The sequence below is a fragment of the Penicillium psychrosexuale genome (assembly GCF_028828465.1).
Source record: "Penicillium psychrosexuale strain IBT 29551 chromosome Unknown utg000002l, whole genome shotgun sequence".
NCBI classification, from domain to species: domain Eukaryota; kingdom Fungi; phylum Ascomycota; class Eurotiomycetes; order Eurotiales; family Aspergillaceae; genus Penicillium; species Penicillium psychrosexuale.
The window spans coordinates 1,797,944-1,817,668 of record NW_026643187.1 but is presented as its reverse complement, the minus strand read 5'-3'; the positions used below and the strand labels follow the sequence as shown (position 1 = coordinate 1,817,668).

The following is a 19,725-nucleotide window of genomic DNA, read 5'->3' as shown; positions in this document are numbered from 1 at the left end:
TGCGAGAGCAAAAATACTCCTTTGGCTTCGACCGGACCAAATTTCGACAATGTAATGCTCGGCCTAGAGGATACTACACTGCTTATGGAGTTGCGGATGAAAAGATCTGGCCCTCGAAAGAAAATAAAAGAGTGGCTTCAGTCTTCCAAATTTTTTTGTGGTTTCAGGAAAGCTTGAATTGAGATGGCGTTCAAAAAATGCTTTCCCCACACCCCGCGTCTAGCATCGAAACTTGATACATCTCGATATTCCTAGATCATCAAATATTCTTCCACGTATAACCTCTCGGGCACAAACCTAGACCCACGGTGGATCCGGCTCCTACCATACCTTAGCAAACTTCACAGCGGCTCCAGTATTGTATTGACCGAGAACATTTCTCTAGGAATGGTGTGCCTAGAGATGTACATGCATATGTATGCTTTTTCGAAGCTGAGATCCGATCGGAGTCTAATTTAGATCAGACCTGTGGATCCGTGGACCGCTGTAACCTTAAATTCTAGGTTATGTAATTATGTCATGTGCACGTGATTGATCTATGTATAAATGCCCGATAAATCAGGCAGAGACCCCATGTAATTAATTGTGAGTAACTTATTGTATCCGTAATTTACTGGCGGTCGACGACTTTGACTGTTGACAACTACAAGGTTCCATTCCAAGTCGCCTTCTTCTTATTCTCTTATTCTCAGTTAATTGACCTTACGTATATATCAGCACTTTTCCATACCTTATTGTCGATACCCACCATGCCAATTCCACCATGACGTCCCGCGAAGAAACCGTCTTAGCTCCCACCGATCCCTCTGTTACTGATGAGAACGATTGGTGGGAGTTCAGCCTGACCGATGTGAAGGTCCTAAAGCCTGGAAAGATGCTATATGCAAATCTACTGGATGCCACCGAACAAAATCCAGTGCAGGTGATCGGCTGCTTAGAGCCGCTTCATGAGGACCAGGAACACTTAGGTGTGTATCGTTGTATCAATGCGCGTTTATCAAGCAGCTTGCTGACCAGCCACTCGCCCATCAGTGCTCAACCCGGATAACCCTCCTAAGCGCATTATTATTGACGAAGTAACACACTATGCATACGGCCAAACTGAAGACAAGAGCATTGAGCTTTGGGTTGCTGGTAAGGCGGGCTGGTACGACATCATTTCGCCCGCCAAGGGTTTCACACCCACATACAATCGCATGGTCCAGGCTGTTGACTTGCTGTATTTCTTGGTTGATAAGCACCAGCAAGGAAAGAGACAGATCAATCCATCTTTTAGGAGCCTCTGCGAACAAGTGAGTCTTTCGATTCTAAGCTATGCGCTATACAAACCGAAGCCTAATATACATCCACCCTTAGTATACTTACCATACATATGGCTCATGTGAGACCCGAGAACAGTCAGCTGAGGTCTTTGGGACACATGCTTCCTTCTTACTTCGTTGCATGATCCAAGGTGATTCAGATGTGGAATGGAAGAAGACAAGTGTCTTCGTCCATCTGCGTCGCCGATTTAATGTAAGCAAAGAAGCCTCCTTACAATAGCCTCTGTGCATACTGATAATAAGCTTAGGATGAGTATAATAGGCTGTTAGACAAGCTTGAGCCCTCTGAGGAAAGCGAAACGGAGCCCGCAGATGAACCAGAAGTGACAACTCCACGACATCAGCCTGCAGCAATCTCAAAATCACAAGCCGATGCCATCTACCAGCTGCTCAAGGACCTTAGAGAAGAAGGTCACTTGGCAAAGCGTCGCCTGCATATTGACCTCCTGGGAGAACGCTTTGCAGCACGATTCTCTCTCAGCAACGAAGACGCCCAGAAAATCATTGCCTTCAGGGCAAGCGCCGTGCTAGAAATGATGGATGAAGAGGACTTTAGATGGTCTCGCTATGTTATCCATAGGGAACTCACACATGCATCCACGAAATCCGCCCCTCTGCCAACTGCACTCCTAACCCCTCTGGATTCGCAGGAAGAATCCAGCGACGATGAACGGGGCGGCCGGACCCAGAAGTCTGTGCTGCGTCCAAAAGTCCACACAGTCTCCAATAAAGTGACCGGCAAGCGAAATCGCAATGCCCCCGCAAACCAGCAAACAGTCGAGTCAAACGAGGAAGACGAAGAGGACACTGATGAAATCGACGACGTCGACGAGATTGAAACACCGAGCAAAACGCGTGGCTATGAATTAATCAGAGATCCATTCTCAGCCACAAAGCCTCGGACTCGCTCGTTCTTTGCAGCCTCCTCGACCGGCGCCGGCTCCTCTCTTATGAAGAGCCTGTTCAAGGACAATATCAAAAAAGATAAACTCCAGACTCCTCCCGTATCTTCGTCACCATCACGCCAAACTCTGACTCTAGAGCGGAATCCCACTCCAGATACGCCACATGAAATTGAAGAATTCATCGACGAGATATCTGATACCTGGACATGCCGCATGCCCGGATGCGAGAAGGTGGTTTCGACCACCGACAAAAACGAGCGGAAGAAGATTATTGGGGACCATGCCGGAGAGCACGAGTGGGAGATGCAGATGAAGGTCGAGCTGATGGAGTCGGAGAAACGCATGCATACTTCCTTCCCCGTCAACAACCTCATGCAATACGTCGTTGATGCGCATGTGCTGCAAATGCGCACTGCATTCCCGGAGTTCTATTCTATAAATAAAGAGAATGGCACGGCTCAAAACGGTCAACATCCCCTGGATGAAGAGACATCCATTCCAGAGACCGAGGGATTAGAAGAGCAGAATGACGAAGATGAAGAGGATGATGAAGATCAGGAGCTCGAGGACCTTGCGAACGGTTACACCTGATCGCTTCATGAAATTAACGATCGTTATGAGCCATGACGTTTATCGGAAATCCAAAAAACAGTTGAACAATCAAAATCTCATATCGCTGGATTTTGAAAGGAACAGTGGATGAGAAAAACACAGCGCCACACTTATATACCCTCCTCTCTAGTATGTTATCGAATTACTTCTTATTCGCGGCTGTCAAGAATACTCCGTCTAACGATTTTATTTGCATACAGAGATATCCCGTGGCTATATTTTAAGCTTAGCAATGGAAATATATAAGCGTTGGGTGTTAGAAGGGTGTTGCGGCATGAATTTGCTAGATGTGCAGAGCCCTAGCGGTTTGATGCTTCGCTGATGATTCTTTCGGATTGCTTCCACTTGATACCCCCCAAAAGTAGGTAGAACCACATAGCTGGTAATAGCACGAGAGATATTCTCCCTAAGTCTACTTGTCTTCTCCCAAACCCACCACACCACCGTATCACTACCAGCCAGCACAAACTTTGAACATCAGTTGAATAGCGCGCGCAGAACCGAAGAGAATCAAATAAACCTTTTAAATACATTCCAAACTTAGCATGCATGAAAATAGCAATCAGAAACAGATTAGAATATAAAGCTTCTAGAAGTAAACCAAGAGAAGAAGAGAACACAGTGCATTGAATAGAACACCAACACTCTATGCGAAGGCATGGAGTGTGTATGCAAGAGCAAAGTCAATTAAGAAAGGCAAGCAAAAGGAGCGGCAAAGAAATACTGTCTGTCTGTCTGTACATGGCAAAGAACAGTAGATTGGCATTGCGAGAAGTGGGAAAGGAAAAAGGAAGCTCTTTTGACTCGGGGTATACCAAGAACACGCCACATATATCACAACACATACACACCAGATTGAGAGAGATAAGACAGAGAAAAGCTATAGAGATACAGAGGGGGATGTAGAAGAGATAAGAAATAGATGTCGAAGGAGGTTTAGCAGATGCGTGTAGTTGGTGAAGCCAAAGAAAGGGTGGGCGACGCCCAGAAGAGAATGGAAATGGGAGACAGGAGTATCGGTATAAGGAGTCCTGTCATTTGAGAAAATGTGAGGATCATTGCTGGTGGGCGCTATGGGCCTCGATGAGAGCTGTGGATGATTAGCTATTTATTCTCCAACTTCGAAGAAAATGCAAGGGATACTTACTCTGAAGAGCAGAAGCCTGTCCCTGTCTGGATTCACAAGCACACTGAAGCGTATTTCCATCTAAGAAATCAAGCAAGATGCTGTTTGGTAGTTCCTGCATATCTTCATCAGGAAGGCAAGGAGTGCGGAACTCGGTGAGATGGTAGCGTTTAGTCATGTTCCGGGTGGTGGCATCATTGGTGCCAGGCGTCAGAACAACGTATCCCTCTTCATCGATGCGCATGACCCGACGCTTCCATAGAAGAGTTTCTGGGAACTGGACGTTCACCTCACCAATTTCAATAGCGTCTGAGGTACGCGAGCTAGTAGACCCTGAAGCCTTACTCGACCCGTTTGTGAGGGCGGGAACATACTCCTCTTCCTTGACTGGCGAGCTGAGCGCTCCGATAATGCTCCGGCGAGAGTTAGATGTGATCGATGACATGCGGCGTATGAGTCGCGAAGTGCGAGATGGTTTCTTATCTTCGGGCGTCGAAGATACTGATTGGACGCTGTCGTCAGTCCTAGAGCGCGAGGGGGGAGAGGGGCGGCTTCCGGGACGGCTTTCAGGGCGAGATGTCGCTTGGCGACTTGATGTAGTAGATGAGATTGACAAGCTTCGGTCCTGGGGACGGCTAGCAGGCTCGATAGGCGAGATCTCAGGGAGTGGTGCCTCAGATATTTTAGGCTCCACAGTCACAGGACTAGCCTGGGGGCTGACAACATCGGTCTCCGACGGCTCAGGTCCGGCAGGCACGGGAGAGATATCTGCATCGCGCACCGTACGGGCCGTCACAGAAACAGAGCTAGGGGGTCGCGTAGTATCCACAGACACCTGACGGTTGTGCCGACTTAAGCTCGGCGCACGGGAAAAGCTCTCAGGGACATGAGCAGAATGCATTGTGTTTGGTGGAGTGAATTCGTGGTTCCCACCGGGCAATGAGATAGATGCGCGTTTGCGAAGGTTCTCGAAAGACGACGAGGCTGATGGCGCACTTACAGCCGGACTGGCACCCAAGGGAGTGCCTTCCCGGCTCGAAAACTTCTCAAGAGCTTTGATACGACTGGAAATTCCAGAGGAGACGTTGATCTTCTTGGCCATGAGAACCGGCGTAGTAGGGCGACTTTCAGAGTGGGAGCTAGAAACGGACCGGCCCACTGCTAGAGCCTGCATACCCGACGATGCCCCCATAGAGAACGGGCTAGAGACGGCGCGCAAATTTTTCCAGGCGTGATCGACGCCGTTGGGAGATTTCACAGATACCGGTCTAGCTTGCTGGACAGTAGCGGAGGTCAATTCCTCCATAAACGAATCGTCGGAAAGGAGGTTGTCGTCGTCCGAGAACTCTAGAGTAGGCACTTGAATAGGCTCCAGGCGGACCCTACGCCTCTGATCCAGGGTAAGAGGCTCGGTTATCTCGGCAACTAGGCGATCAGGGGTCGGTTCGTCCACCTCGATTGAGACAAAAACGGGGGCAACTGGTGTTTCCGTGCCAACGCTCTCTGGAGGGGTAATAGAGGGGACGGAGGGGAGGGGAACCGCCTGAGGGACCTCTGCTAAGATAGGCACGTCAGAAGGCTCGTCAGTTGGTACATATGCAGCTGGAGAAATTTCGAAATGTGTTTCGGAGACGTCCCCTGAATCTCGTGGGGCAGCCGAAGGAAGTGGGACGTCGGGATTAAAGGTAGGTGGGGCGAGACCAGAGATTGCGGAGTCCTCGTGCTCGGTGCGTGTTTCATCCTCAGGGGTTGTCTGTATTGTTTCCTCCTTAACAGTCTCTGAAGGTGTGGCAGCACGATCGGCTGAGATAAATCTGTCGGTACTTGTGGCCGTAGGTAAGGATGGCCCATCCTCAGCGCTTGCAGGAGAAATATCACCGATCGGGTTTAATTCAGCCTCAAGAGGCTCAGAAAGCTGCTCTGGCTCAGGCGTCACAGCAGACTCAACAATTGGGTCGGTGACTAATTCGCGGACAGCTTCGAAATTTGATCCAACCGACTTAGGAGCGAGGTCGGGACTGAATTCAGCAACTCCCTCGACGACAGGATCAGGAGCGGATCCAATAACGCTCTCAGGAACAGGTTCGGTGGCAAGTTCAAGAGTGGGATCATGAATGGGCTCGAACGCGGGTTTAAGAATAGACTCGGAGGCAGGCTCAGGGGCGGATTCAGGAGGCACGGGTGAATTGGCTGAAGATAACTCCTGTTGATCCTGTTGGATCGTCTCGGGCTCAGACAGCATCATTTCAGAATCGGGATAGTGAATCTGAATAAGATTCTCTTTATCGTCATCCAGATCCTTGGCGATATGCTTCACTGGTTTGAGCCCTTCCTCAGAGGCCTGCTTCTTTTTCGTTTCCTCTGCACGCTTGGCCATATTCTTCCTCCTTTGCTGCAAAGCCTTCATCAAACGTTCTTTCTCAGGGGTCAATCCCGAGGAGGTCGACAGAGCTCCAAGGGATTTGGCGCCAGGGGAAAGCTGAGGTCTCGAAATAGGGATAGAGGGGGGTGGAACCAGCAAAGGGGGGACTGGTGGAACACGACTAGTGGGTTTGATTGCGAAAGTGCTCCCCTGAGATCGAGGGCGCGGCGCGTCATTGTTTTGCTTTCGCACGGAAGATGAGCGCATATTTGTCGGGAGGGATGCAACAGGACGTTGGTCTAAATTTCGAGAACTGCCTGCTGTGCGGGGTCTACCACTGCTATCCACGGACGGTCGGGGTCCCAGTTTAACCTTTGGCGTATGTCCCGCGGCTCGTTCCAAATCTCGGAGTGAGGGACGGCTGGATTGGCTGGACAACCGGGCCTCTTCCGAAGGACGGGGGAATTCATCCAAGATAGTTCGGTACCTGGAACTGGAGCGGGAGCGATCTGATTTTATGGACCTGGGGGACATTGTCGCTGATTGTGGTTCGACGGGACTCCCTCGAGAGAGTGTGGCTCTGGAGCTCGATCGGGATGGGGGTGGTATGAGATCGACTGGTGCTTTTTCACTTTCTGGTGATATCGGGGGTAGTTCCGATTCCACTGGGTGTTCAATCGGCGACGGCACCAAGGTAGCTTCCGACTTGACACTCCTTGGTCTGCGTCGGGCCTCCGACTGGAGATGTGCGATTGGGCTCGGAGCTTCATCCTTTGTGCCGTTCTCCTCGGCATCCTCCGTGATTTCCATCAGTCGGCGGCGACGAAGCGAGCTTGAAGAAGAGGTAATTGAGGTCGACGCGGTATGGAGGAGACAAGCGGAGGACAGGGCGCTTTCGGTGAGATCGGAGGCTTTGGACAGAGGAAGTACGGTGTCGTTGGGGGTAAACTTGTCGATCACGAATTGGAACTGGACATTGCTTCGAGCTAGGACATATTAGATCAATTCCTATGGAAAGGCAGCGAAGGGCATACCTAGTATAAGCCGAGATAATCCCTCCGGCATGTATCGGATAATCACTTTTCTGCGCCGGTATTGGAGGAAGCCATAGAGCGGCGAGCATTCCTCGTAGCCGTCAATGGAATTCCGGATTTCGGGCACCCCGCCGACGCCTCGTTCGTGGAGGGCAACCTCATCTCTTGCAACATAGTGTAATAGAAACCTGAAACATAGGGGTGTCAGTGAAGTGAAGTTAATGGATCTGTCGCACAGTGCGTTGAAACACCGAAAGGGGGTACTCACCACCCGCCCGCGTCAGCCAGGGCACTTTGGTAGGCTTCGACGACGGGGGCACTATCGAGCCCATTCAAAGACATAGCGTGAGCCGCATGGAGAAGGGCCAGAGGAGGCGCAAAAAGGTAAAGCGAAGAAGAGAGAATAGGAGGGAAAAGTGGCCCCAGAAAGCGGGTAAAGACACTAAGAGTTGACTTGGGATCGGATCTTCAGATCGCGATGTGCCCAATCAAGGCCAGAGGTGCAGATTCGGCTGTTTCATAAAAACAAAGTTGGTTTAGGCGAACTGGTCTCAGGGGGAACATGTTCTCAATTGGGCTCCACCTTTGATTGGCGTAATATAATAATGTATCAGGTTTCAATAGAGTGAAGTTGTTGATTAGGTAGATGTATACGGTGGATTTGTTGGAATGATTGGGTGTTCAAGGAATGCGATGTGTCCAATGTTAAACTCAACATATGAAACACACTAAGATATAAATAGTCAAACGGTTAAACAATCAAACAGTTACAGTCTCCATAGCTCACATGTACACATCTATAGGATACATCGACTATTCCCGCTGTTCTCCGCCTCGGCGTCCTCCGAAAGCGGGTACGATCTCTTTTATACTTAATCGTACATTCCCTTCTTCATATTCATACATATCCTCATAGAAACCACCATGGCCGAACTCCCCCGCTATCGACGATCCCCTCCCTACCCCAAGAGGCCCAGCTTCGGGTGCTCGATACCCTCTTCGAACCCTCTCCAGAGCTCCACCGACTGATGATTCCCGTGCTGGCCAACCAGACCTTCTCTTCATACACCACCCTCATCGATGCGGTAGGAGGTCGCATGTCGGCACTCTCAGCCGCAAATTCACCTACCGACCGAGACGTACTGTTTGGCATTTTGGGGTCGCATCCACGTCTTGGCCGAGCCCCAGCCAATCCGGAACATCTGAGCGAGCTGAGCAAAAAGGAACAGGCCCAATTGAACGAAGGCGCCGAGGAACAAGCGGAGCAATTACGAGCACTCAATGCGGAATACGAGGAGAAATTCCCGGGGTTGCGATTTGTGTAGGTCCATGTTTCTTGCGCAGTGATCTATACATGTTGACTGGAGATGTATAGCACGTTCGTCAATGGGCGCAATCGCGACGTGATTATGGTCGAGATGCGCGAGCGCATTGACCGGGCTAATGCGGAGAAAGAGATTGAAGAGACCATTCAGGTAATGTCCTCTTATCGAGTTACTTACTATGGATGTATGTACTGACTTTGAAGGGTATGTGTGATATTGCAAAGGACCGTGTGAGAAAGATTCAATCGCGCATTTAATATAATTACTATTCTCAATTCTCTATTCCATACTCTTAACTGTCATCTTCTCCATTTAACATTCTCATTAAGCAATTAAGCAAACCCTGGAGGGTCCAGGTCTCCACCCCATCTCCCCGAATTTGATGTCATCCAGCGCTATCCGGTCGTTGCCGCTTTACTTCCTTTTCTTTCTCTCTTTTGTTAATCGCAAGTCTCTGTGAACATACATCTGCATTTGTATATTACCTGATACCCCTCATGCGACTGAACACATGGCGGAGGGAAGCAACAATCTACAACTCCGAGTCGCGACGACCCCCGCGATAGCCGATTTGAGCCCCGGAAACTCGACGTTTCCCGGTAAGTGGGATTTTGCAATTTGAATATCGAGACTTGAATCTTGAGAGTTGAATCTTGAGAGTTGGATCTTGAGAGTTGGATCTTGAGAGTTGGATCTTGAATCTCCAGACTTGGCCAAACTCTATATTCGGTCCCTGTCTGGAGAACTCCAATGCGCGAAAAAGAACAGAAAAATCTTATGGAAAGACGCTGACAGAACTGCCAGCCTCGGCCACATCGGATGTCCCCTCGGGCTCAACTCATAGTCTGCACGATGTTCGAAATACCAAACGCGCAGTCATTGGTGGCTCTCATTCGACCTTGAATTCCCCGCACGAGAGGACCGAGTCAAGTGCTATAGATCCGCTATCGCAGGTAAGCTCTCACAGGAGACTTGCCACACCGAATTGGCCAATACTTCCGGACCGATCATGTGCTTGTTTGCTTTGTGCAACCCGCATCGGAGATGCAGATACGAAGATGCAGCCAAGCTGACAGGAGGGCCGTGCTCTGTCGTTATAGCACATTATCCAACGCACCAATACCCAAAAGTCCATTCCCCTGAAGTTACTGGGAAAAGCGTCATACGAAGCAGAGGCTGTGGGCTCCGAGTACGGCCAGGGAGACCGAAGCCCGATACGAGGAGATGCATTGCCTACCTCGAAACATCCCAGAGAGAAGAAGTGAGTTTTTAGACTTTGCCATGCCTTGGAAACACAAGTTACGCCCGACGGCCTGTGTCGCCGACACTTGTGTGCCGGGAGTCTCTTTTCGCCTCCCCCCAGGATTCTCGCCGCAACAATATACGTGATATTACCAGCGACTGACCCGTGGTTTGCTCTTCTCAACTACAGAAAAGGTGTCTCCTTCCTCAGCCGAATCATCGGAGGCAAGAAAAAAGATCAGTTGTTGGAGGTAGAAGATGAGACCTCGGAATCTGAAACGCCCCGCATGTCCATGGACACCTCACATCATCCAATTGGATTCATACCTCGACACCCTGCTCCGTCTAAATATCTGAAGGTGCGAGCCCAGTACAAAAAAGAGAAGACGTTCGACCGCGTGTTTCTAGCACAGGAACTGGAGGGCAGCGGCCCATCGCCCAAACCCGCAGATAGACGGATATCTACGTCCTCGGCCTTGCCACAGAATGGTGACAACACCGGAAGGGCCGTCTGGGCACTCGTATTCTCTAAAGATGGTAAATATCTCGCGGCCGCTGGTCAAGACCGGAAGGTCCGAGTGTGGACAGTTATCGCTACACCAGAGGAGCGCGAGGATGCCAATGAGCACGAAAAGGCAACACCCGTAGACGCACAAGACGATTCCGGCCTGAAGGCACCTGTGTTCCAGCCGGAGCCCGCTCAGGTGTATGAGGGACACACGGGAAGTATCTTAGACCTGAGCTGGAGTAAAGTATGCATGCTCAAAACATTCAACACGATGGGAAGCGTCCATGCTGACGTGTGTGCTAGAATAACTTCATTCTTTCCTCGTCAATGGACAAAACAGTGCGACTGTGGCATATCTCTCGACCGGAATGTCTCTGCTGTTTTCAGCACAGTGACTTTGTGACTTCGATCCAATTCCACCCGCGTGACGACCGCTTTTTCCTCGCTGGATCTCTCGATACGAAACTGCGACTCTGGAGTATACCCGATAAGAGCGTGGCATTTGTGACTACTGTGCCTGATATGATTACTGCTGTGGCATTCACTCCAGACGGCCGATACTCCATTGCCGGATGTTTGAATGGCATGCTTAACATCTATGACACTGAGGGCCTAAAGGTATCAGCCCAGATTCATGTACGATCGGCCCGTGGACGCAACGCCAAAGGTAGTAAAATCACTGGAGTCGATACGATCATGGTTCCCAAGGACAACCCCAAGGATGATGACGATGGTGATATCAAGTTACTGGTTACTAGCAACGACTCCCGCATCAGGCTGTACGACTTCAATGATCGGTCGTTGCAGGCTAAATTCCGCGGCAACGAGAACACCTGCAGCCAAATTAGAGCTTCATTCACCAATGATGGCAAGTACATCATATGTGGGAGTGAGGATCGCAGGGCATACGTGTGGCCAGTTGGGTCTGTGCAACAGGATTCTGAAAAGCAGGCTGTGGAGATATTCGAGACACAGTCTGCCATGGTAACAGCTGCAATAATGGCACCCAACCAAACGAAAGAGGTCCTGGCGCTATCAGAAGACCCAATCTACGACATCTGCAATCCGCCCCCGGTAGCCCTAATTGGTCCGGAGTCAACAGACTTTTCAAAGAAATCCCATAAACGCTCTGAATCAGCACCTCGCCTATCCATCATCAGCAAAATGGCCCACGCCTCACCCTCGTACCTCGCACGATCCAAGCATCCAGACGGAGAGATAATCGTGATTGCCGACTACTCCGGCAAGATCAAAGTCCTCCGGCAAGACTGCGCGTATCAAAAACGACGCTTCGAGAATTGGAACGCCAACTCCACCATCTCACGACGGATCCTAAGACGCTCCAACTCTGCACGCCGTAGCATCGCCTCCTCAATCGGAAAGGAATCCTCCCACAAAACTCCATCCGAGCGCATCGTCTCATGGCGCAACTCCGTCGTCCGCCACGGCCGCTCCAGCACAGATGGCTCCCGCACCGACTTCCGAACCCGTACCCCATCCCCCCAGAACCGCCCATCCCTTTCCAGACTAGCATCGCCCCGGCCTTCAAGCCTCAGCCGGAACGAATCACTGTCCATCTTCACTACATCTCTACCCCCATCACCAGGCCGACCACACCCCGACAGCAATCGCACAAGCGAAGACGTCAGCCATGCAAACGCCTCAAACTCTAAGCCGCAACCACCACCCCAACCCCACTTGAAATTCGCCCCGGCAGACCTAGCCGCGACTGATTCACAAGACAACCCACTCTGGATACAGGGTGACCGCAGCTACGCGTACTGGAACAAGATCACGCACGATGCACTGGCCATGCAGTCCCGGAAACCGAGTGACTTGCTCAGTCCGAATCGAATCCCGTCGCATGAGCGCAGGCTGAGTACTTCAGGAGGTAGTATTTTGAGCAGTAACTATTCCTCTTCGATGGGTGATGGAGAGGAAGACGTGCTCAAATGTGAAAACTGTCGTGGGACGAGTTTCCGCAGTGTTAAGGGGAGGGATGGGAAACAGAAGCTGATTTGTTCGGAGTGCCACCGGCCCATTTCTTGAGCTTTTCTTTTCTTTCTTCTTTTCTTTGTTTTTCGATGTATGTGACGTGATGCATGTATGATCTACGATCTACGAATGTACGATCTATGATTTTCTGGGATGTATGGTAGGTTTTGGCGTTTTGTTTGGCATTCTATTGGAGGATTGGAGGATGGGTGTGTTGATATTTTGTTTTACGTATTTGTGATGTCGATATGTGTTTAATGTGTATAGTTCTTAGGCCTTGATAGCAGGGTATGTACAGTACCAGATGCAATGGAAGATGAGATGTGGAAATGGCATATTGTATAGTTGTCCAAGTATGGGAGTTTCTCGCATTCTCCCACGCATTCCCAACCTAGACTGCGAACCAAGCCCTTATAAAGAATTTGACCGTCGGTCCGGAATCGAATCAAGTTTGGGCTCCCTTAGGCTTTCGTGCACCAATCACAAGGAAAAGTGGACGATGTCGCTCCCTTTTCCACTCAGGATGGTCTTTAATATACTCGCTAGTCGGCATCCACTCTTTGACTGCCGTCAAAATGAATCCAGTGCCCAGAAGCAATGATATATATGTGTCCACCGTGCGATGTTGTTTGAAGACTTCCATCCCAAGCCAGTCCCTCTTGCGAAGCCCTTCTTCAGCGTACGAGTCTACAGCCCATGCCGCTGTTCGACCAGCACTTTCAGTCCAAGCCGGTGCAATAATAGGGGCTGTGAAGATGGGATGTTCAACCGAGAAGACGAAATGCCCGCCGGCTTTCAATCCATCGTAGACCTGTCCAATGAGCTCCTTCAGATTTTGGAGATGGTGGAAAGCCAGGGAGCTGTAGATCAAGTCATATAAGTCCTTTTCCAACTCGATCGTATCAAGGTCGCCGATACTGTATGTGACTGCGGGATGTATAGTCAAAGTCTTTGCCCGCTCAAGCATGTTCCGAGAGATATCGATCCCGTGGACTTTTTGAGCTCCGTTCTCTTGTGCCCACCGAGAAAACCACCCAAAACCACATCCAAGGTCGAGCACTTGGTATCCTTGCACATTGCCCACGAGGTCCCTCAACAACGGCCACTCTAATGCGCCGTTAAGGCCTTGCTGCGAGCGAGGCAGCTCACTATAGCCTGCAAAGAACACAGGCTCGTCGTAGGCATTTTGTGACATGAGCCGATTATCTATCGTGTAGAGTCGACGGTTTCAAGCTGATTTGCTCCGTGCCTTGTTGAGCTTCGTGGGGGATGTAATAATAGAGAAGAGAAACGCATTCTCTAGCACAACAGGACGAGTGGTTCGCATATTCCATGTAAGGCTTGGCAGAAATTGCGTGATCTCTGGTTTGTCGCGGTCAGTCACCTCACTTAGACGCTTACATTCGAGGGTAAGCTACTCAATACAGAATGGTGTACGGAGTATGAGAGACAAGCTTCTATCTTCGGAAATTGGCTGAGCCTAATGAAGTAGATGTGGTTGATAGCTCTCGTTTAGAGCTAATAATCGTATTTGATTAGATCTAAAGTAATGCAATTAGTATAGAATAACTAATAAAAGAGAATTAGTTAGTTAGTCAAAGTGGTTCCTATAAATTGCGGAGTGAACCGTATTGATGCCAAGACATGGAAAAAGCCGCCAGCACAACGATAACACCTCCACACTCTCTCCATCCACCAACCTTCCTAACCAGTTTATCTTCCGAGCCTTGAATCCCAGCGGATATTTCATTCTAATTGCGACATCTCATCCTGAGCATTCCCGCGACACCAAGAGAGACACCCACCAATCTGCGCATCCCACCACACCTCAACCTCAGAACCACGAGCTCTACGGACGCTCACCACTACTCCAAAATGCCCTACCTATCCACCTCCCAGGCCTACCTGGAACAGTCCGCGCAATTATTACAAGCGTACCCAGAGACAGTAAGCACCAGAACCCCCCATCCCAACCCACCATCCAATCTTCCACACCGCGTTCCCCCACAGCGGGCAACAATGAACACCAACCGCAAACCCCAATCTAAATCCAAATTTAACTAACAACCAAACCTCCCAGACCCGGATAGTAACAAAATACAACTTCCCCACAAACCGACGAGGAAACGTAATCCGCGCCCACAAATCCCAAGTCCGAAAAAACGCCAAAGCCACCGATGCTTCCTCCACCACCACACCCGCACAAACCCCAATCGCAACCCTCACGCTGAAAACATTCAACCCAACCACCGGAATCTGCCTGCACTACCGCACAAACAAGGCGCAGGAAGTCGGCCGTCTGATTACGAGTCTGGGCAAGCTGGCTGCCGGTGCTGATGTAGCGGGCTTGGGGTTATCGGCTGCGGTGCCTGCTGCCGGCGCGGATGTGGATATGGTCGATGCTCCTGCTGAGGAGGTTGCGACGCCGCCGGTTGCTAGTAAGGCGCAGCCGCAGGCGCAGGGACAGAGTGCGAAGGGGAAGAAGAAGGGTGGGAAGGGGAAGCGGTAAATTAACTGGGTTCCTTTGAATAAGATTCATTGCTTTGTTTCTTATGCTTGTTTTCGCTTGTTACTTTTTATGATGCATTCATAGATATAGGATTGAGGTCTTTCGGTATCGGGAATGACATACCAACTTCGAGTTAGGGCAAAATCCACAGACGGTCTTGTGAAATAAATGGAGTTCCAATAGAGTGTGAAGTAGGGATGGGATAGGACTAGCCAATTGATAACGTATATTTAGGAGGATTATTATGTTATATGACATATACAAACAAACATATATCAAGACACATTGGAGTCATTCGAAGATCTAGATACAGAGAATCCACCATTCATCCATGGGCACCAGAGCCCAGGATAGACCAGGAAAAATAAAAACAAGAAACACCATTCCCATGCGAGCCTTCAAACAGGAATTACATCAATCAATAAGAGACAAAACGGCATAATATCACGTGAAAGGGGAGAGGGTATAAAACAACACAAGAGGGAAGGGACAAGGACTTAATCTAGAAGTCCTCATCGAAGTTGAGACCACCGTCGTTTGAGACCTTCTCGCCCTCAGCGTTGAGTTCCTGCTTGGTGCTGGCCATGACACCAGCCTTCTGGTAGTCACCGACACGCTTCTCGAAGAAGTTGGTCTTGCCGGCCAAGGAGATGGACTCCATGAAGTCGAAGGGGTTGGTAGCGTTGTAGTACTTCTTGTTGCCGAGGGCCACCAACAGGCGGTCAGCGACGAACTCAATGTACTCGCACATCAGCTTGGCGTTCATGCCAAGCAGGCCGCAGGGAAGAGCGTCAGTGAGGAACTCCTGCTCGATTCCGACAGCCTCGACAATGATATCCTCAACCACCTTGGGGTCAGGGCGGTGGTTCATGTGGGAGAACAGCAGACAAGCAAAGTCAGTGTGGAGACCCTCATCACGGGAGATCAGCTCGTTGGAGAAAGTGAGACCAGGCATCAGGCCACGCTTCTTCAGCCAGAAGATGGAGGCGAATGAGCCAGAGAAGAAGATACCCTCCACGGCGGCGAAGGCAACCAGACGCGAAGCGAAGGTTGACTCACGGTCGTTGATCCAGCGGAGGGCCCAGTTGGCCTTCTTAGCAATGCAGGGAACTAAGTGCCAGGTTAGACAATTGGACAACTATCAAGTCAACGGGAGAAGCACTCACTAGTGTCAATGGCATCGAAGAGGTAGGTACGCTGCTTGGGCTCCTTGATGTAGGTATCGATGAGCAGAGAGTAGGTTTCAGAGTGGATGTTCTCCATCATGATCTGGAAGCCGTAGAAGCAACGGGCCTCGGGGATCTGAACCTCTCCACTGAAGCGCTCAACAAGGTTCTCGTTGACAATACCGTCGGAGGCGGCGAAGAAGGCGAGGACGTGGGAGACGAAGTAACGCTCATCGTCGTTCAAGCGGTTGTGCCAGTCGTGAAGATCCTTGGAGAGATCGATCTCCTCGGCGGTCCAGAAAGAAGCTTCGGCCTTCTTGTACATTTGCCAGATCTGTGAAAATGAGGGATACGGTTAGCTTCAATGTTCACGGTGGCAGGACATCTTTGTCGATATCCACTCTACGCGTGGGACGCGTCGACGACGTGACTTACCTCGTGGTACTTGATAGGGAACATGACGAAACGGTGGGGGTTCTCCTGGAGGAGGGGCTCTGTCGCTTCCATCTCCTTGATGGTCAGAGGCTTGGACGCGAGAGCCTTCTCGGTGGGCTTCTCAATGGGGGCATCGACGGGCTTGAGAGACGCGGGCGCGTTCTCTTTGCCAGTCGACTGGAAGTCGAGCTTCTTAATAGGTGAATCGCTCATCTTGAGGTTCTCGAGGGAGGAAGCAGCCTAAGAAAAAGCAAATGTTAGCTCAAACGAACTTCACGACGCGTCGACGCGAGAGGCGAGAGGCAAGAGACGTAACATCACGTACCTGTTTCGAGGGAGTGACTTGAGCGGCCATTGGAACAATTATGTGAGGAATGTGATATCACAAGAACAATTATTGAGAACAAAGGCAGCAGGTAAGAATGAGACAGAAGCCTTGATAGTGGGATTGGAATTTTGGAGTTGGACGAGGGAAGAGAAACTCGATTAAGTACTGCCGATTTCTCTTTAGCGCGACGTGCTAAGTCACGTCGCACGTGACTGCGCGCACCGCTTAGGTAATGCACGGCGCGTGTTTTTCCCAGCCCTTCTTTCCTATTTGGGCGATTTCTTTCTCATGCCACTTGGATCCCAGCGACATCCGAAAGGATAGTCCTTGGCCGAGCTTGGCCGAGCTCCATTCCAGCTCCATTCTTGTGCATGTGAATATAGATTTTGTAGTACTTTGTTTGTAGGTTTGTAGATTCCGATCTTATCTACATCTGTATATCACTCCTTCTCGAATCTGATACATACATAATAGTGAATATCCAATCCATATAACACTATCCAGCCACTACTTATGTAGCTTCATAAACCTACATATAAGACATCAACAACTCCCACGCGTCTCCAATTTTCGGTCCCCACTATTGATCACGATCAGATAAGCCAGACAATCCACTCGGGCACAAAAACACGCGACTCGACTAGCAAAACAATCCGGATTTACGGATCTAATTGGTTTGGTTATTGGTCTAGATCCTGGCATTAGCATGTCATTCGCCAATTTTTAGTTTATTTCTCATGGCGTAAGGGTTTGCTCAACTCCCCACACACGCGTTCCATCTGCTGTACCTGTTAACATGTTCCAAGGGTTATTCTCAAGCGTTAATCTCGACTTGATACATAATGTGCCTAGGTAGTCCATAGCATTTCAAACAAAGCGAGCAAGATGTGGCCGCTCCTGTCAAGTCTCAGGAATGAAGGATCGTTTACCCTTTACCCCATAGGGAAGTTTCTTAGAGTGGACCGAAAAGGAAAGTGCCGATCATCTTAGCTGCGTCACACTTAGGCAGCTAACGTTAGGGGTCTTTGTTTGACCATTTTACAGGGTCAAGTCACATTGGTATAATATCATCGGAGTACTGAGTACAATGACCACAGTTGTCTATATTGTACGGTATATTTATTGACACTGTTCCCAAGGGTCGAATGCAATGTGGCGAGTAATCCCTTGCAAGTGCCATTAAGATATCTCCACCTGCCAGGTTTGAGCTCTGGATGCACTGGCAACCCCACATACCTCTAGACTAGTGGACTAGTGGGAGTACTAGCAGGGAGGTGCCTTGCATCACCACGTGCTAGCGCGTTCTCGTGTTTCGCGATCTGTGCCGGGGAAACCAACAGTGGGGGATCAGATAATGCGAAGGTACATACCCGAATGGAATTTCCAATGCTTGCAATATGCGAATAACAATATGTACAGACTTTCGAATTTTGAAATCAACAGCTACTCTACCAAACGCCAGGTATATTCCCGGTCAGAAGCAATTGTGCGGCGCAGAACATTCGAAAAGAAACCCCAGCCAGGCAATGCATACACTGGTAATGGGTCTCGCAAGAAGACCCCTTCAAAATATATCCCATAAGGTGCTTAGATTCCCTCGCGGAAGGAGTCGGGCAGGATCCGGTTCTCGACACGGCGCATCAGCTTGTTAGTCTGCTCAGCCAGACTCAGGGTCAAGATCTAGAGGTGGGGTTAGTACATGGATACCAAAGCAAGGCTCAACTCCTGCCACTTACAGTGTGGGGAAGGATGCGGGCGAGATGGGCGAAGAAGCCCTTGTAAATGGCAAGTGGACCCTCGGTGCGGATAGTCTTAAGCAAGCAATCAAAAACACCACCGTACAGGTTTCCTGTCTGGTTGTACATACGAGCCATGATCGTGTCTAGAGCGAAGAAAGTCAGCGAAGAACATATAGCCCCATGTTCAAGATGACATACCGGGGGGTGCATGCAGCAGCACACAACAAAGCCAGATGCTGCACTACTAGCCAGATGCAAAGCAGGTCCCTCCTTCATGCCCAGGTGGCGGGTCAGACGGCGCTTGGCAAAGAAATATGTGGGGAGCTGCACGGCACTGCCGAAACTGGTGCGGATCATAGCAGCATCGACACCACGGTAGATGCCCCTAATACCCTCGCTCTTGTAGATCTTGCTAAGGCCATCAAAGGAGTTTTTATAGTTGTGCTGGGTGCCGACGGGGAGGAACGGCGAGTAGGACTGAAGACGGGTCTTCACAAGGAAGAAAGGCGACCCTGCTGCAGCACCAATGACACCCGAAGCAGCTCCTGCAACGACATTGGCACCGAGGGATTGGACCTTGGGATCTTTGTATATAGCATTTGTGAGGTTTGCGCGGATAGGTTCGTAGAAGCCCAGACGGCAGCCGTTAAGCAAGACCTGGTAGATATACTACATGACCTGAATGTTAGATCAATGCGCCTTTATATGCCATTTGGAGAGGACATCACATACAGCAGATCCAATACCTCGGAACAGACCCCGAGGTCCTTCATTCTGTAAAATGACTTTGATGCCGTGTAAAGGGCCCTTGTACATCTTCACTGCCTGATTTTTGTTCTGCAATTCACCCTGCAGTTGAAGGCTTGGAACCAATTATAGTCAGTATAATGGTAGCATATCGGGAGTATCAGGAAACCAACCGAATCTTAACCGTCTCGAAACTATGGGTGACCGTGACTGCACCGCATGCTGCAATGCCACCTGCGATGAACGCGCTGTTTAAGCACAATTGCTGTTAGCGCAGGCTTTGTATATATCCCATACTTAGACATAACATACCCCGCAGTAGTAGACATAGCGCCTTATATGTGACTTGCGCAGATTTGTCGGTTAGCGG

The 19,725-nt window shown here is 49.9% G+C and overlaps 7 protein-coding genes across 7 annotated transcripts; 3 read left to right on the top strand and 4 right to left on the bottom strand.

Annotated features, from left to right (window-relative positions):
• Window positions 1-763: 763 nt before the first annotated feature.
• On the top strand, window positions 764-2,818 carry N7518_001832 (uncharacterized protein; the record flags this gene model as incomplete). The annotated part of the gene is made up of 4 exons (XM_057182760.1): window positions 764-968; window positions 1,018-1,292; window positions 1,357-1,515; window positions 1,571-2,818. 4 exons carry the CDS (start codon window positions 764-766, stop codon window positions 2,816-2,818), a joined length of 1,887 nt encoding a protein of 628 aa, XP_057044210.1.
• A 1,076-nt stretch (window positions 2,819-3,894) lies between these two features.
• N7518_001831 (uncharacterized protein) lies at window positions 3,895-7,703 on the bottom strand (the record flags this gene model as incomplete). Its single annotated transcript, XM_057182759.1, has 4 exons — window positions 3,895-3,929; window positions 3,987-7,313; window positions 7,362-7,549; window positions 7,630-7,703. The coding sequence occupies 4 exons, from the start codon at window positions 7,701-7,703 to the stop codon at window positions 3,895-3,897; spliced, it is 3,624 nt and encodes a 1,207-aa protein (XP_057044209.1).
• A 462-nt stretch (window positions 7,704-8,165) lies between these two features.
• On the top strand, window positions 8,166-12,485 carry N7518_001830 (uncharacterized protein; the record flags this gene model as incomplete). The annotated part of the gene is made up of 8 exons (XM_057182758.1): window positions 8,166-8,215; window positions 8,278-8,682; window positions 8,737-8,836; window positions 9,207-9,285; window positions 9,491-9,639; window positions 9,787-9,947; window positions 10,119-10,680; window positions 10,740-12,485. Coding segments are annotated over 8 exons (3,252 nt in total), but the record flags the coding sequence as incomplete, so codon positions are not given.
• Window positions 12,486-12,876: 391 nt separating this feature from the next.
• On the bottom strand, window positions 12,877-13,626 carry N7518_001829 (class I SAM-dependent methyltransferase; the record flags this gene model as incomplete). Its single annotated transcript, XM_057182757.1, has 1 exon — window positions 12,877-13,626. One exon carries the CDS (start codon window positions 13,624-13,626, stop codon window positions 12,877-12,879), a length of 750 nt encoding a protein of 249 aa, XP_057044207.1.
• A 680-nt stretch (window positions 13,627-14,306) lies between these two features.
• N7518_001828 (SRP9/SRP21 family protein) lies at window positions 14,307-14,940 on the top strand (the record flags this gene model as incomplete). The annotated part of the gene is made up of 2 exons (XM_057182756.1): window positions 14,307-14,378; window positions 14,512-14,940. The coding sequence occupies 2 exons, from the start codon at window positions 14,307-14,309 to the stop codon at window positions 14,938-14,940; spliced, it is 501 nt and encodes a 166-aa protein (XP_057044206.1).
• A 502-nt stretch (window positions 14,941-15,442) lies between these two features.
• Window positions 15,443-16,896, bottom strand: N7518_001827 (ribonucleotide-diphosphate reductase subunit RNR2; the record flags this gene model as incomplete). The annotated part of the gene is made up of 4 exons (XM_057182755.1): window positions 15,443-16,050; window positions 16,107-16,440; window positions 16,542-16,781; window positions 16,867-16,896. 4 exons carry the CDS (start codon window positions 16,894-16,896, stop codon window positions 15,443-15,445), a joined length of 1,212 nt encoding a protein of 403 aa, XP_057044205.1.
• Window positions 16,897-18,456: 1,560 nt separating this feature from the next.
• On the bottom strand, window positions 18,457-19,684 carry N7518_001826 (putative mitochondrial oxaloacetate transporter (Oac); the record flags this gene model as incomplete). Its single annotated transcript, XM_057182754.1, has 5 exons — window positions 18,457-18,549; window positions 18,606-19,277; window positions 19,341-19,470; window positions 19,529-19,603; window positions 19,668-19,684. The coding sequence occupies 5 exons, from the start codon at window positions 19,682-19,684 to the stop codon at window positions 18,457-18,459; spliced, it is 987 nt and encodes a 328-aa protein (XP_057044204.1).
• Between the last annotated feature and the right edge of the window lie 41 nt (window positions 19,685-19,725).